The sequence below is a fragment of the Astatotilapia calliptera genome, chromosome 1, assembly GCF_900246225.1.
Source record: "Astatotilapia calliptera chromosome 1, fAstCal1.2, whole genome shotgun sequence".
NCBI lineage: Eukaryota > Metazoa > Chordata > Actinopteri > Cichliformes > Cichlidae > Astatotilapia > Astatotilapia calliptera.
Window position 1 is genome coordinate 25,549,548 of NC_039302.1, and position 17,679 is coordinate 25,567,226.

The 17,679-nt window shown below is 37.1% G+C and overlaps 2 protein-coding genes across 4 annotated transcripts; one reads left to right on the top strand and one right to left on the bottom strand.

The window, feature by feature from the left end:
• The first annotated feature begins 33 nt into the window (after nucleotides 1-33).
• On the top strand, nucleotides 34-7,399 carry irf1a (interferon regulatory factor 1a). 2 transcript variants are annotated; one of them, XM_026171740.1, is made up of 8 exons: nucleotides 34-664; nucleotides 777-879; nucleotides 1,063-1,162; nucleotides 5,173-5,352; nucleotides 5,437-5,610; nucleotides 5,702-5,754; nucleotides 5,991-6,081; nucleotides 6,697-7,399. In XM_026171740.1, the coding sequence occupies exons 2-8, from the start codon at nucleotides 790-792 to the stop codon at nucleotides 6,813-6,815; spliced, it is 807 nt and encodes a 268-aa protein (XP_026027525.1). In that variant the 5' UTR covers nucleotides 34-664; nucleotides 777-789; the 3' UTR covers nucleotides 6,816-7,399. The 2 variants fall into 2 exon arrangements, with proteins under 2 accessions (XP_026027525.1, XP_026027518.1); XM_026171733.1 differs by having other exon boundaries at nucleotides 34-879.
• Nucleotides 7,400-11,426: 4,027 nt separating this feature from the next.
• cdc42se2 (CDC42 small effector 2) lies at nucleotides 11,427-17,654 on the bottom strand. Of its 2 annotated transcripts, none has more exons than XM_026171780.1 (5): nucleotides 17,582-17,654; nucleotides 15,224-15,468; nucleotides 13,301-13,402; nucleotides 13,140-13,218; nucleotides 11,427-12,130 (listed from the first exon to the last, which is right to left on the bottom strand). In XM_026171780.1, exons 2-4 carry the CDS (start codon nucleotides 15,275-15,277, stop codon nucleotides 13,144-13,146), a joined length of 231 nt encoding a protein of 76 aa, XP_026027565.1. In that variant the 5' UTR covers nucleotides 15,278-15,468; nucleotides 17,582-17,654; the 3' UTR covers nucleotides 11,427-12,130; nucleotides 13,140-13,143. The 2 variants fall into 2 exon arrangements, with proteins under 2 accessions (XP_026027565.1, XP_026027573.1); XM_026171788.1 differs by having other exon boundaries at nucleotides 15,224-15,465; nucleotides 17,582-17,644.
• Nucleotides 17,655-17,679: the final 25 nt, after the last annotated feature.

Below are 17,679 nucleotides of genomic sequence, written 5' to 3' on the forward strand. Positions count from 1 at the left end.
TGTGTGTGTGTGTGTGTGTGTGTGTGTGTGTGTGTGTTCTGTATCCTGTTGCTTCTGTGTGTATGTATATGTGTGTGGCTATGCTCAGTATTAGTGGTGGGCGCATAGGTTTAAAAGAAATGTTCACGCTTAACTGAACTGTACTGAACATGTACACTAAAAAGTCGAGGCCCTGTTGCAACATGTAAGGGAACGTCACCATTACTACACCATTGCTTGTGCTTCCACCTTGTGGTCTTAACATGAATAGATGCTATCTAGTAACTGTGCTGTGACTTAATAAAGCCAAAATAAAAAATATACTGACACTGACTTTCTGCAGCAGCTGACATATACAAAAATTCACATATCATGCAAACATAATATATATTTACCTTTTCCCCCATGTTTATACAAGTTATTTTAAATTAACTGTAAACAACTGGTTAATAAACCAGCTTTTCTGTCTATATTCAACTATTGGAAAAGGATTAAAACACCTGTACAAGCAGCTTTACAACTCTCCTCCCACCTATAACCGCACTATTCCAATTCAACTCCACTTGAAGCAAATAACATGCAGTATACAATATTTTCTGTAACAGGAAGAGCCTGTGTGGTAGACTATTGGAGGAGGAGCAGGATCGTGTTAACTGTGAGTCTTCTGATTGGAAGAACCAGCCAGGTAGGAAGGGTGTCCCAGCATAACCTCTGATTTAATCTGAGCTCCTAAGAAATTTTCTGTTATTGCTGAAACTCCTGCTTTTGTACTGACCACCTTTTCCACTCACCTGAAGCACAGACTGGAGCATGCAACAACAAGGCCGGCTCAGGCTGAGGCCGTGGCTGGAGGAACAGATTCAGTCTGGGAGGTATCCAGGAGTCAGCTGGCTGGACCAGGTAGATCACCTTCTTCTTACCACCATATCTACATACACCTACACACATATACAAATACAACTGGGGTTTGGAAAGTTTCCTATAGTTAAAATCACAGTAGGTAAACATAATAAGGCATTTATTCTTAAATAATCCTGGGAATAATACAACAAATCACAGTTTGTTTTCTTTTTCATTCAACAGTCAGCACGAATCTTCCAGATCCCATGGAAACATGCCGCTCGCCATGGTTGGAGTATTGAGCGAGATGCTACCCTTTTCCGGAGCTGGGCCATGCATACAGGTAAGAGCAAAACACTGACACTATGTGATTTGTTTCATCTGATTGTTTCTCGGCTCAATTCAGTCTGTTTTATCATCCATCTGTTGTACTGATCGCTCTTACTGATCAGAACAAAGTTCTTATGCTACATTTTTTTCACTGCACGCTCGTGTTTCAATACAGAGCAACAAGAACTACAAACAGAAACCACAGGAACATCCCACAAATAACTACCAAAATCAATCCCTGGGACAGAATCTCAGCGCTTTATTGATATTAGCGTTGAACTATAAAGATATTTATTTGTTTTTACAGTAAATAGTAATAAAAATTATTACAAGTCTGATCAGGGATCTGTTAGGGAGCTGATATGCTCCCCTAAAAATATACATCTAACAAAAAGATCAGGATAATTACTTTATTCGCAAAAACAAAAACAACAAAGTCATGGGAATGTTCAACACGGAATGTATTTTTTTAGGGTTACATACTTTAGAGAACAGATACAAAGTTTCTAAATGCTATTTAAATTGCATTGCAATCATTGTTTTAACGACCCTGATGAGATTTGCCTATAGACCGGTTTCTTCTGTTCTAGAAGTGTTTCCAGTGAAGAGCTCCACGGTTGTGTTGCTCAGTCTTTCTAGATCTACCACATTCCTGTTTACTTTCCAGCTAAGTGATGAGAGCTTGACGGCAACTTCAAATAAAACAAGCCTTATCCAATCAAACATAGACATGGTCTCTTTAAGGGTAAATAGTTGGCACTACAAGCTGTTGCAATGACGTTAGGGATGTCAGTTCAGTTCATGTAAGTCCCTTCTGACACTCTCCAGTTCCAAACTGAAGCATTCTAATACATGTTATCTTCCCAGATCATTTAACTGATATCTTCTCATGAGTAGTCTGATAACCTTCTTCTAGTAATTTAATACATAACACTGAGTAATTTTCCTCACTCCTTTTAGTGGATCACACAGTTTTCACAATTCACAGAATATAAAACATATATTTTTCATAGTCTTCTATCCCCACATTATTGTTTTGGTCAATGCACAGAGAAGCATAAGTGCATGTGCGCATGTGTTAAACATGTTTCCGTCTTGGGAAAGTTGCGATTTATGACTGCATCTGCATCATGGGAAAGCTCCAGTTCACTTGCTGTGAATGCTCAAAGCGATCGAATTGCTGTCAAAGTACAACATTAAGGCTTAAAAAAAAACAAGCTCTAAAAAAGAGACAAAACATATTCATGAACTGTCTGTGTAAAAACACGGTGTGAAATAAATACTAAATTGATTTGAACACAAACCATAAAAAGCTACATGGAGTTAATGTCTTAAATAAAAAAAGGTCTTTGACATGAGACTTGTGGAAACCTTGATGAATGGGAGGTTTCAGTGGCCGCTGCATGTGCCCCTTTAATTCCTGTTAGCCCTTGTCTGCTGTAAGTGATCCATAGTGGATCTTAAAGCTCCGGTGATTTTATTACTTTAACAGTTCTTTTCAGAAGGCTGGCTGAGAGCCAAGTTAAACTGTTGTGCTAAATTTGAGAAAGGCGACCATAGACTGGATGAAGTCACCTGACAGCAGGGTTAATGATGAATGATGTTAACGATTCACCATTAAGCCTGGTCTGGCACCAGGTGATGGAGAATCTTGGTAACACTTCATGATAGGGCCCGCGATTAAGGGTTTAGTTCTTTTGTAATTAAATGGAATTTCGAATGCTTAAACATGGGTACACTAGAATAAAGAGGTAAGAGATCAAGGTTTTACAAACAAAGAAACAATTTTACTGTGAGTACATTTAAGTACTGCATAAGTATCTTAATTATTTTGTAACTTTAGAGAGGAAAAAATGTATTTCCCCCCATCTTACACTTTTTGGGAGTGTCTTGCCTATCTTGCCTAACTTAAAGTTATTTTACAAAAAAGGAGATTTAAATGCTTGTAAGGGATAACAGTCCTTTTCGCATTTCTATTGGTAAAATAAAGAAGCATTTGAAAAACAGACCATCCATGCACATCAACACAATGAATATTAAATAAAGATGTAGCAAAAATAAGGATGTAAAAATCTTCTTTTTCTATGACTATCTTTAAGTATTTGTAGGTAAATATAATTAAAATGTAATCTTAAATAAAATACATTGAAATTCCAATCCAAACAGGGGACCTACACCCTTAGTGGCATGTTGTGGTACAAACATGTGTTAAATGTGTGTAATAACACAATTTCGGAAAGCAGAACTAGGGAACAAGTCAAACATTATGCATACACTGGTTCTGATTTGATTACTTGTTGTTTTTATTGACAGTTGGGCTAGTGTCATTACAAAGAGTTGAAACCAAAGGCTGTGATTTTCAAACTAATCAGTCAACCACTAACTAGTCTCTGAAGATTACCGTGTGGTCCTTTCCTTGGTACTACTTTAAGGCTTCAGGAATTTTGCAGTGCTTACGTTGATATGTGCTTTGTATTACTTCTTGTTCCCTTTATTCACTTTAATGAGAGGAAACCAAAAAGGGCATAGTGACATAGGTACACTGGTCAAACTACATCAGAATTTCCCTTTAAAAACCTTGTTTTGCTGGCCACAGCTGTGTTTTTCTTCCCCATTTTTACTATAGTACTTTATTCAGCAATCACATAAATAGAGATTGTTACAGTACACATAAAGTCTATCTATGTACTGACAAGTGACTGAACAGGTTCAGGCAGAAGCAATGCTTATATATGCCTGGCTTACATTTGTTTCACTATAGCTAACCTACCCTAGAAAAGGAAAAGAAAACAACAAATACAAAATAATTCACTCATAACACTAAAAAATATCTTCGTAAATCATTCTTTTGAAACCCAAAAATTAATTGCAGGATTAGTTCACATTTTTACCCCAACAAGATAAATATAATTTTTTATTATTTCTAGCTTTTTGTACAGTGAAAATATAAATACCTCTCAAATCTTAGACTAAAAAATAATTGTACACAGTCTGAGATGGACTTTGATTTTATGCAACTTTTTAAAGAACCAAATCGTGAAAGCCCATGCTGTGAGATTTTAGAAACAGTGGATTGGTGGGACCACAGTAACTTGGCTTGTTAATAATTAGTATCTAAAGGTACATTTAAAGGTTGATCCCCACAGTTCCACACAATAAAAAAAAATGTTTGAGCATAATGGAGCAATTGCCTATATCGGTTATTGCAGGGCCTTATAGTTTACATCCACTGTTTTATACAAAATTGGTAGCATTTTTTTTCTTTATTGCAGTCAGTGTGTTTCCACGTTCTTTTGTCTTCAATCAGAAACCAAGAAACTGCTACATGTACTACAATTTCTGTATCAGACTTGTAGTTCATTTTCCTTGTACTTCCTGTTGATTTACAAAATTTAATAAATTGAGTTTCCTTAATTATAAGACACATCTGACTATATTTTAAGGACTTCACACATTCCAAATTGTGATATTACTGTTAAGTATGTTAATAGGTGCAGCCACACCTTTAACTCTATTTAACAGTATAAAGAGTTTGGCTGTAGCTGCCTTCCATTGTTTTCTGGACTATTTTTCAGCCTCTATAATTACGCACACCCATGAGTATGATTATCTCTAGTAAATCACAAGGAAGGTGTGCCCTAAAGCGTATTCTGTTTTGTTGTCACTCTAACTGGGACCATGATTTTTAAAACAAATATTATGCTGTAACAAAGAAGCTGTGACACTTATAACTGAGGCCATCCATAGCCTAGTAAGGAGGATGTTTACTGAAGTCACTTGTGAAATGAGTAGGATCAGTTTCTCATTGACTTCTTTTCGATTTGGCTACTTGCAACCGGATGAGTTGCCCCCTGTTGGCCATTAGAAATATTGCAGGTTTAGAAGACGTGCTTTTGCTGTGTGCAGCTTTTAAATAAAGTCTGTATTTAAAACTATACACACCGCAGACTTCCCTAGCTACACACACCTGACCACAGTCTTTTTCTGACTTTATCATTAACCTTTCTGTATATGCTTCTTTAGGACGGTACCATCCAGGCAAAGATAAGCCAGATCCAAAGACATGGAAAGCAAATTTCCGCTGTGCCTTGAATTCTCTGCCTGACATCTGTGAGCTGCGAGAGCACAGCAAAAAGAGAGGCAGTAATGCCTACAGAGTCTACAGGATGCTGCCCAGCTCACAAACACAGAAACGCAGAAGAGGTAAGATACAGACTTAAAGTGTATTTCCCAACTTTACCTGCAAACACTGGCCTCATGTTTCAGTCCTACTCTCTCTCCTCTCAGGGCTGCGGTTATTCGACCGATCCAGAGAAAGACAGACCAGTTTAGGTGAATGCACATCTAATGACATGCACAACACACAGATTTGGCAACCCACAACAACAAGGCCCATTACAGACATACCACAGAAGGTGGAAGCTGTTGCAGAGAACACATTTACCAGCATTCAAAGACAGGGTGAGATGCTTTGTCTTTAAAGTGCTCTGTTGGTGTTTTGGATGTAAGAGACACTTTGAAAAGATTGATGAGGGTTCTTGTTGGTATGCAGGGATGTGGGACGCCAAACCAGTGGACCAGGAACAGAGTGAGGCCGTCTTTAAGGTACTATATCTTAAATATGCTAACTAATCAAATGCAAACCAACAGTCTTGGTATTCTTGCAAAAACATGTGGGTTTTCCTCAGGAAACGAAAAATAATTGCTATGTAATTGAACTACATCATATTTGACTTAACCGAGATCAGTTTCCTGGGAATTTCTTTTTGCTGCAGTTTTGATTCTGTATGTGCTGCTCTGTATATCTGTTTGACTAACTTTCAGTGTTTTGTTTCCTGCAGCTGATGGATCACTTAAACAACACTGAGCTCTGGAACCAGACCGGGGAGCAGAGAGGATGGAGAACACACAATCTCTGGAACCACTGGCACTGTATGACGCTTATTTTATTTCTGCAAAGTATTATTAGTCAATAGTTAAATGAAATGGTTATGAAAAAACATAACCCTTCTACTTCACGGTACTAAACTGCAGTACAGCATTTTACTGTATGTGGATTTAATGTAAACATTTCCAATTATATTCAGTTTTATTCATATAGCGCCAAATCACAGCAACAGTTAAGGTGCTTTGTATTGTAAGGTAAACCCCCTAGAATAATACAGAGAAGACAGAGAAATGCACTGTGGATAAGAGTCAGAGATTGATAATAACTAATGATTAAATTAAATTACATCCTGAAATGTTTTAATTTTACTCGGATAGAGTAAATGTAAACATGAACAGGAAGTGTGTTGTACTATATATTTTTGTATAAATATGGATTTTGGGGTGAGTAACACTGAGGGAAAGACTATGAGAATAACAAACAAACAAACACAGCTCTATTAGGTAGATGAACGTTAAGCCTGACAGATCAAATTCAATATATTATGTGTACATGTAACAATCTGTAAAAGTGGGATAAAATTAAATGTATTAAAGGTGTGACAACAGCCATGATTGTTGCCATGACTGTGTGTTTATGTGCTGTTTTATGCTTCTCAGGTCCTGGAGATGATAACTCATATCCTCTGCACTCAGAGAACTGCAGCGATCTATTTGGTCCAAACTACATCAAGGAACTTTCCGACTGGTCCACACATCAGCAACCACTGATGCCATAGCTGTGCACCCAAGAACTCCATCTACCTTCTCTTTGTGTTTACTTTGTGTGTTTTTTCTTTTAAGCTTTCTTGCTAACCTTCATCCGTTTCCCTCTTATTGTTTTTCTGATAAGCTAATTGCAGGAAATAGGAGAAATGCGAGAGGGCAGGGAACATTGCTCTGTCATCCTCTCTGCTGAGCATGCTGGGATGAAGATCCAGTTCCAAGCCAAGCTTTACCTCTGTCAACATTACTTATGTTTAGATTTAGTGCCTAACACTCACAGAAATGACCCCAAGCTCGCAGATCTCATTTCATCGCAGTGCAGGATCAGTTTCTGTTCGCCCGTTTCAGTGAGCTTGACTGGATGTTTAGCCAGTAAATGAAGAGCAAAGAATAAACAAAGAACAAAGAATAACAATTTGTAGGTTTGTGTTTGTGAGTGGAGTTCAAATCTCACTTTACCTGCATTCACAGAAAGCTGACCCAATCTACAATACGGTGTATTCTATATCCTTGTCCATTTGTAATATGTGTGCGACTTCTACATTTGTAAATTAATTTTACCTTTTGAAAAAAAACTTTCCAACATGAAATACAAGTTTGTTTGTTTTTTGTATCTTTTTTAAGGCTATAGATTGTTCAGTGTGTTTTGTGTGTTTTAGTGAATAATACCCATGTTGTTTTTTGTGTATATTATTTGTTTATATATTACATTATATATATAAATAAACCTGCTTTTACAAAATACACAAATTACACAAGGGCATGAACTTGTCAGGATTCTTGACATCCTGTGTGTATATAAAAATGAATGCAAAAAATACTGAATTTTAGTGTGTGATTAAAAAGCTGCCAAGTTTCTACTTTTTGATTTTTTTTTTTTCCACATTTATTGCACGTTGTTTACATCCTGAAATATGTGAGGAGTATGATAACTCATTGTGATTGACAAGCATCCAAAACCCAATCCTGTGATGAATAACAAGGAACAGATGTTACATTTCTATTTTTTAAAACATCTGCTTCACCTCATTCCTTGTTGTGTTAGGAGATATGAAACCATGTAACCAATGAATACAGCTTGAATCTTCTGATCTTATCTCGAAGTTGTATTCTTGAGCACAGCTTTTAAAGTTGTAGCTTTAAATCTTGATTAAAGCTTTAAATCTTTAATCTTGAACACAGCTTCACATGTTGGAATTACTAAGCCAATATGCCATTTGTAAGAAAACGGGAGCTACTGTGCATTAATTCAACATAAAAACTAAAATTTCTGAAAACAGAGTTATCTAATTGCTATAACTGGCTAAAACCTAAAAACTTCAAACATGTGCTTTTAACAAATACATTAGTGTTTTTAATTGACACGTCTTTTTAACAGAAGACATTCGGGTCTATCACAGCAGAACAAGCAGAGTGCAAATAACACTTCACAAGAGTGCAATAAAAATACCAGATGTTGATAAAGTGAATCTGCTATCAAGGATTACTATTAGAGACATTGTAGTTATTTATGGGTTGCCACAGCAGATCATCTACCTTCTTCACAGTCTATCCCTTACATCCTCTTCTGCCACATCAAACCTCTGCATGTCGACCTGTGCTGTTTCTGTGGATCTTCTCTTTGATTCTTTTTTGTACATACTTGTTAGATCCTTTGCCTATTGTATCTAATATAAACCTTGACTTTCTAACTTTAGCTCCAAACCAAGGTCTCCCTCTGATGTGCTTATTTCTAATCTTGCCAATTCCCTTTTTCCAGTTCGGGATCACAGAGGGATGGAGTCTATCCTAGTTATCGTGGGACCAAATGTGTCATACACTTTGGACAGATTACACATGGAGACAGAATCATCACCTCTCACATTCAATTAACCCAACAAGAATGCCTTGGGACTGCTGGTGTAAGGTGCATGCAGGTGGAGAGAGAACATGCAAAGTCGGTACAGGCAGGCCTCAGCCAGCCAGCAGTTTTAGACTGAGAATCTTTAGCTGTGAGTGCTAACCACTGCATCACATATAAAAGTTGATAATTGTTTTAAATATTTATGTATAAATATTTTAAAAATTGGGTAGTTTAACAGTTAGAACATTTAATAGAGCATTCTCTGGCTCATTTTGTCTAAACGGTGAAATACCTTTGGGCAACATATTGAACCCTGAGATGCCCTTGATGTATTCATCACAGTGCAAGTCTGCCTGTCAGTGTTAAACAAAGCGATAAGAAATAGATAAAAGTGCTACATAAATGTGTGCGCAATTGCGTGAATGAGACTTTGAGCGCTCAAAATTAGTTGCTATCAGTATCATGCAAGCATCGGGAAATGTCAGCCACTAATTGCCCAACTTTTGTTAATAAGGTTCCTCTTTGCAGCATTCAACACTCAAATGTATTAACAATCTAAAAGTATATCCAAGTATGCTCCACGGGCAGTATTTCATTCTGGGGTGAGAACTCTTACTGTAAAATTCTACTAGATTTATATAAAGTAAAATTTTGTATTGTATTAAAAATGTATCGTCTTTGTTACACTGATGCTTTCACTGCTTTCCTCTTAAAAATGAAAAGATGGAATACACATTTGGTGAAACATCAACGTATAACATTTATTGGCTTATTCTGAAAATGCAATAAAGGAAAGATGATTTTCCCTTTAAAGTGAGAACTACACATTAGGCAGATTCTGAGGGTGGGCGGGGTGGGGGATTTTGCCAACTACACCTTTCTTGTAATATTATACAGAAATATATGAATCTGAGAAAGCGTGGAGCCATCACTTTTATACATCATGTAATAACAGTGTCATCATAAAATAAGCCCTGTGACAGGAATCCAAACACAAAACTGTTAAGTCACATTCAAACAGTCCACTGGCACAGCCTGCTGGTCACATAATGTACTGCAATCCAAGTATGACTGCACATTCTACAGCATTTATCCCAGAGCTGGAAAACAAACAAACAAAAAACACAAAACAAAAACGTGTACATGTATGTGGATCCATCTGCACATAGGAATAACTACAGAAACACAGATGTTTGTTACAATGTTTCAACCTGATGAATCTTAAATCTGTCCGGGGTTATGGGCAAAGTACTTGCAAGAAGTCTTAAGGCTGATATAAGAAATTTGACAACATCAGTTAAATGTATTCTATGATTTGAAGTACCAACATCAAATGAGACGTTTTCTTTGTACCATAGAAATGTTGACAATAGCACTCATTTAACACCAATCTACATGCTTGACTTAATACATTCAACACATTTTGTCGCTGAAATAGTCAATCAATATGATGTACAAAGAGGACAAACAATGACATTTATTAGGTCCAGGCCTGCTGGTTTGCTCAGCACTTTTGATCTTTCTGCTTAGATTTTTTTTCTTAAGATGGACCCTAATTCAGAAATTTGGACAACAACAATAATTCCAAGGGAAAAAACAAAATCAAAAAGACATTCTAGTCTGATCACTGACATGACTGACAACTAGAATAACCAGGCAATAAGATCTGTTTTTATTATTTTTTCCCCAAATAGGAAAATTATGTGCTTGAAGGTTAAAAACACTGGCAAACTGTGAATAAAGTAATGTCCAAGACGGTCAGGTGGTGTGTTAATACTTTTAGTAAAAAATTATTATTATTTTTTTTTAAAACAAAATAAGGTTATATGTAGCAATAATTCAAAACAGAAGCAACATAAGCTCAAACACTGCGACAAAGGTGGGTCACATGTGGCTGGAAGTCATCAAGCTGCATTTATCAGCTGTAACAGTCATGGCAGGTTAGTTTAAGAAAAAGGACAGCATTATCTGTGGCAAATTCCCTTCATCTTGAAAAAAACAAAACAAACAACCCCCCCCCCACGATGATAGGTAGGTGAACTAGATATGAGAATACTGCCGACTGTAACAAAACCCACTTTTGCTGCAGTGTTTGCGACATTCTGATTACTTCCAAGTTAAGGTCTAAAGTCTACTGTTGGTACACAAACCTTGGAAAGACAAAAAAAAAAAAAAAAAAAAAAAAAAAAAAACCCCAAAAAGGCAAAAGAACAAAAAAAAAACAAAAAAAAAAAAAAAAAAAAACAAAAAAAAAAAAAAAAACACATAGCATTCAAAAACATGCAATTGCAAAAATAAATAAAAGCTCAAACAAAGCATTAAAGCTGGGGGAGACACCATTTTTGGCATACGTAGGCAAAGGCTCCACAGTAACAATTCAGCATATTGTACTTTAATGTGCTCTGCAAGAAACTAGCCTTCTGCACCGCCTCTAAGCTCTTCTATCAATCGAAAAATTTTGCCCACTGTGACAGACAATCAAGTCTTCTCAATTGGCTGACCTACAAATGTGCCTTCAGATGGTGGATTGATGACAGAAAAAGCCACCAACAAGCAAAGGTATCGTTAAGTGAAGCTACATAAGAAGCAGTCACGTGGCAACCTTTGGTCAAGCCTATTTGTTCAAGAATCTAGCATAAAGAGGTTATTGACAAAACAGCAAAGAGCAAAGGGGAGAAAGGTGATCATTTAAAACATTGCCTTTTCCAGATTTGTGCCTACTTCAGCTTTAAGCTTCCAAATCGCACTAGCAAAACAAATAACATGACTTCAGGAAGGCAGATTAGGAAGTTAATAGTTTATTAAAATCCTATATGGTTCAATCTAAATGAGTATAAAAAACAAACAAACAAAAAACAGTTGAAATCAATGCTGAACTCCTAAGCAAGTGTGAGTGTACAATGTATGGTCCAGTGTACTCTACTCATTTCAAGTTTATTACAAAAACAGCAATCTTCAACCCTGAAAGCAACTCAGTATAATGAGTATTTCTCAGAATAAAACTATGAACGTGTTGCTTTTTTTTTTTTGCCTTGCTACCTGTCCTTTGATAAACCTCTGAGGATAAAGAAGGAAACTCAATGTTCCAATTTTCCAGCGTGGCCCAGCCACCATGAGGTCCGTTGTCAAATCAAGATAATAAATACAGGCATCCAAATTGGCTTCAACAGCAAGAATCTTTGAAGTAAATTTTCCTCATGCATACACACAAACATACGTCTGTCTGAGATTATGAGCTTTCTAAACCCTCTTCCCTACTCTTAAACAGTTTCTCTTTACAGTGCAACAGTATGGCAGCAAATGGATAGCAGTGCTTTCATTAAAAACAAAAAACAAAACAAAAAAGGGAATGGAAAAATAAAAATATATACAACATCAAGGTAAAGCAGTAGTTTCATCTTTTGGTCCTGTGTCCTTTATGGACAGAACTGCTTTTTGAAAATTCTTCCTTATATGAACAACAGTAGTTTCCACAAGACTGAAGAGCTGTTGGAGGAAAAGGTGGAACAAATGTTAGGATTCGAGTTGCTTCTGATTGGAGGTGTACTTTTGTGTCTGTGTGCATTTGTCAGTCCCAATTTTAAAATCTTAGTTGGTTTGGTCAAATTTACAGTCATCTGTGTTTTTCCCAGAAAGTATTTGATATCTTTGGGTTCGATCTGTCTTAGCACCTATGGCAACACTGTGTGGGAGTGGTTACACCCCCCCCACCTTAAAAAACAAAACCCAAAAAAGCAACCCTGCAGATGTAGCTTTCTTGATGTCTTAGGACAGTAGAGAGCTATAATTTTGCTAAAGGCTAATTTTATAAAAAAAAAAAAAAAAAAAAAAAAGTATAATTCAGTAAAGTCAAGAGAAAAAAAAAAAAAGTATGTCATTTTTATATAATAAAGATTTTATTTATTTATTTTTTTTTAAATTGACTTTGGCACGATTACACTGTCATTACTCTGACAGCTGAGTCACGCTCACAAAGACAGTTTGAGAGGTAATCAGCAAAACAATACCATGCACAGTACAGTGTAAATATGTGCTTCATTGCATTTCTCCCATTTCCTCTCAAAGCCACATAAGGCAAGCCTGCTGTTGTGTGCAGGCTTGATTTGCCATCACTTGTTTTTGACAGTGCATGGGTGGAGCAAACTTTTGAGGTTTACAAGATGGAAACAGTCACGAGAACTTTGACACTATCACTGACTTATGGCTAGAGCCCCAAGTCTAGAATTTCACACATCCTATATGATATTGATATTTCTAATCTATTATTTAAAAGAACTGGAAGACAGAGGAACAAGACAAATACTGCTTTTGCTAGGGAAGGGAAAAAACAAAACAAAAAAAAAAACGAAAATTCACTCAAAAACAAACTTGACCTTTTATAAGTTGGCTCTGGCTGCATGAAAACAAGATGAAACTGTGCTTGTGTGGCTTTGGGGTAGTGAAAAAATCTGTGGTTAATGTCAGTTTCACTAAGGGATATCAGGACATCTCTCACCTCGTTACAACTGCGAACCTTCAGAACTTGTGTGCGCGTATCCTCCTTTAGATTTCATCTGGGCCTGAACTAGGTCGACCTATAGAAATATATAAATGTTAGCTGGCTGAAAACACATGTTTGAAAATTCAGTGAAAACAAACAAAAAAACCAAAACTTACTGATGCCAAACCCAGGCCCATGTCCCCTGAGCCTACATGTGTGGTATGAACAAAGTTTGTCGGCTCCCCAATCATGGAGCGATCGATCCTTCGCCGCCGCTTCTGAAAAGTAGCAAAAATCTAAATTTAAATATTAATATCACAAGTAGACTTACCATACTACACACAAAGCAAATATTACTATCACTGGGAACTGAGAAGAGCATGTGTGAATCAGAAACTAAACACTTATCAGTTTACTTTTTAAATCTTTGTTTGAAGTATAGTGGATCTGCACTGAGACAAAGGTAAAAACTAATCATTTGTGTTATCTTATCTGTTAACAGATAGTTCACTACCAAAGTGATGAAGTTTTACTGAATCTGTTTTGTCAATCCAGGGTTACTAAACCTACAACAGGGAAAAGTTTAGAATTTCTATGATGGACACTGATTAATCACACTCAGGCTGGAAAAACTAAACCTATGTGAATGCCTCACTGTAAAGATTCTCAAACTATTCTGTGGGCAAATAAGACAAATGTGGGCAAACAGAAAAGAAAACAAACCTGCCAAAATGTGGAGTGCTATGTTTAGAGGGAAACAAAAGAGTACTGGCAAGCCGACACAAAACACCATCCATAAAAACATGGTGCAGAAAGTACAGTGGGATTTATGGTGGAGCAGAGTGAGCGTGTTAGCTGTCCACTCCGCTCCAGGGCCTGACTGTCTGTGCTACAAACAATCTGTGGACAACTGTGGCTCATGTTGTTTTTGGTCTATGAGCCAAACACGAAGAAGAACGAAGTTATAAAACACAAAAGCTGAAGTGAAACCGAATATTAAAAACAATGAAAACTGTCACTGCAGTCACTGTGCTTTCCATACATTATTTTTTGATCTTTGAAGTTTTTAAACAGGATCTCCTATTCCCGTGGAACTCTGCTACTGCTCCCTGCTCTTTTCTGGCCCACTTATCAACCAGTTAACATTTGGCAGTCGCATACGTCATCCGATTCCAGCGAGACGCAGTCAGGATCTAGGAGGACTTCACGGCAGTGTTTCTCGCGTGGGTGAAAACCCGTCTCCCCTCTCTGACTGAAAACTGTATGCAGACGGACACATTTGCGAGGCTATAAATCCCGCTTATCTTGAGCTGCTTTTATAGCTCAGGTCCGCGACACCTCACATTCACAAAGGCAGCAATAAATTCATAACCGCATTACAGAACGATATCTGGGCAGCAGTCATGGCAGATCATTTGACAGCACACAAGTAAATAAACAAGAAGGGTTTTTCTTGGTTTACTTTTTTAAATGAAGAAAACTAGGTTTTGTAGTCTGGGTCTAAAACCAATTTAGATACTGTGGCATGACCTAGATAGCTTCAATGTTAAGTCAAGATATCCCAGATATAATAACAAATAGTTTTTCAGTGAGGAATGATCCAAATTCCCTCCCAATCACTGTGCCCGTCTTATGAGCAGCTACAAGAAACTTCTGATTGAAGTTTTTGTTTTCTAAACTCAGAAGTTAATTTAAATTTGAAAGCCTTCCATGAGAACAATTACTTGGGGAGTTTAATACAAACAGGAAATGTACAAAGGTCTGCATGTTTTTGTCATTAACTCTGAATTAGTTGAGCAGTAAACCACATATGATGAGTAATCGATACATTACTCACGATCATTCCAAAGGACTCAACAACTTAGACTTGCTGCGGCAGGACAGGGGTTATTATTGTGACATCAAACAGTTCCCTATTATAACCAGACTGTCTGTCTGCCAACAGATAACCTTTAGCAAATATATTTAAAGTGTTTTTTGCCAGGATGTGTTTAACTGGATGAATGCTACTTTGTTAATCTATATTCAAATTAAAAACTTTTAAAAACAAGGCAGCTTAAATTAAATAAATCAGTTCTTCTTGCAAATTTCATACTCACAGGCTGTGGCTGCTCTGCAATGCAGCAACTGAAACAAACCCAGAACTCAGTCATTCTGAGGCCAACGAAGAAGCCGCAGCAGTTTCCTCTCTCTGCTCAGACGTCTCTACGCCCGTCTTCCTGTTCCGTGTTACCAGAACCACAAACACACGCCGGAAACTGATGACAGACACAGGCCAGTGGCTTCTTGGGGGTAAACCGTTGGCACGAAAAGTCTTGTCCCACTTCAGAGCACCACACACCTGCTGACACGTTAACAAAAAAAAAAAAAAAAAAGAAAAAAAAAAAAAACACATTTCAATCAATTGCTGATATATTTTGATGTGTATCAGCAGCTTTCGGCTGCTCATGTTCCCCATAGCTAATAGTTCCCTGGACTTACTTTTACAGGAAGCAACTTTTGATTGAAAACAATATTTAAAAATTCCTTTCTTGGAAGCTTGCCACTTTTTGTATGATACCATCTCGCGTCTGATGAGGTAATCTATGGTTATTTTTAATCATACGTTTAAACTACTGTCAGACACATACTACATATGAGGCATGGTGAAACATTTACGTCAGAAGGTTAAAAACAGAAAGTTCACCATATTCAAATTTAACTTCTCTTGTAACAAGTCTTAAGAAAAAGAAATGGGGCCAGAGTGTGGCCTCTATTTCAACAAGCTGTCCAGGGGATCACTGTTACTTTCCCTTTTGTGGTTAATCTCCGGTGGTAAATAACTTACTACCTGAATCCAACCTTGGGCTGTGAGGTTAAACGAACAGCCAGTGTTTCAATTTTCAGAAAGCTGTTATTAGCTCCGACACCTTGATAAGCTTTCCATTTTAATTAACATCTCTGTGGACTTGAAATCGTCTAGAGGCTTATTTCACTAATAGGGCAGCAGCAATGTGGAGCACCATTTGGGAAAATAAATAAAAAATAAAACTGTCTTCACTGTACTGTACTTGTTCAAAATATACTTAATTCTATAATGAAGGGAAGAAATTTGATTTTGGAAGCACACTGTGGCCATCAATTTGGTGTTGGATGACAATTTTTATTTTAAGATATCAGTATGGTAAATGTTGCTATACTGACAAATATCTTAGGAAAAAAAATGTAGTTAAAAGGGATAAATGTTGTTTAAAAAAAAACAACAACTTGTGGGATTATCACTAATCTACTAATTTGTTTACAAGGATCAAAGAAAATGCAGTTAAACATATGATCAACAAAGCTATTATAGTTAATTAAAATTGGGTTCATATTTAAGTTTAAATTACATAAAATAATCTTAAAATCATCATCAGTCTTTGTCAAATTTAGTCAAGTGTGTCAACACAACTAGGGTGGGGAGGCTTTGTGTTTTGGATGACTCTCTCTCAATGTGAGCCAACTCCCTTTACAGAGTGTTGTGTTTGTATTGCAACTCCTGTCCAAATATCAGCCACAAAAGACTAAACTAATACTCAAAATAATTAATACCAAACATAAAAACATTATAAACAATGAAATTTCACACTGAAACGAGTAAACAAGTCGAACAAAACGATTAAAAAACAAAAAACAAACAAACAAAAAAAAAAACCCCCACACACAAAACAGGGTGATATAATCAAACAGTGTTACCACATATTTCGAAATGTCATTCGTTTTTTTTGGTCGATGCCTCAGAAAGACACAGTAGAAGGCCTTCTGGCTGTCAAACAATTGGTGACAGGAGGATCAAATGATCTGCCAAAAGCGAAGTGCTCGCTGACGGAGTGTATTTCCCAGTCTGTAACACTGACTCTGCAGCTGACGCTATGCACCGCTGACACTCAGTGCAACTGAATCATATTATCAAGAGTCGTAAAATGAGCGCAGACGTGTTTAATGATGATTTTAACCACATCTGACATCCTTTAAGGATTACCAACTCTGCCGGTGATCTTGGATTACTGGAACTTAATCGGTATTTACAAACAAATGAGCGTTATGTAACTTCGCCCCGCTGCGGCAAAGACGCTTTACATGACCAGTCTGAACACAGCTCGCAGCTGGGTGCAGTTCAACACATGTACTGCTGCTGTGCCGGGGCGTCGGCGTTGATTAGAACTGAACTGCTTTAGTAAATTGGAGTGTTAGCTCTACCACATGCTAATACAGCTAGCTTTCCAGCTAACGTTCACGGGCTCGATAATAGCCGCGGGTCTGTGTTTTTTTCCACTGACAGCTAGCTGTCGGAGCTAACGCAGCCCATTTTCGGAAGCTGTGACTTCAGTTATTAAATTAAAACAAAAGCTGAAACAATTGCTGGTTTTCGCAATTAGAGCCAACTACTCCTCAAGATTTCTTTGTGAATTGTAATTATTTAGTATGAGAAAACTTACCAGATGGCGACCGGTTTACCGGAGAAAAAACACGTCCGTCCAAACTGATCGCTAAAGGAGGCAAAAAACCAGGAACTGTGATCACTGTTACGTCACAC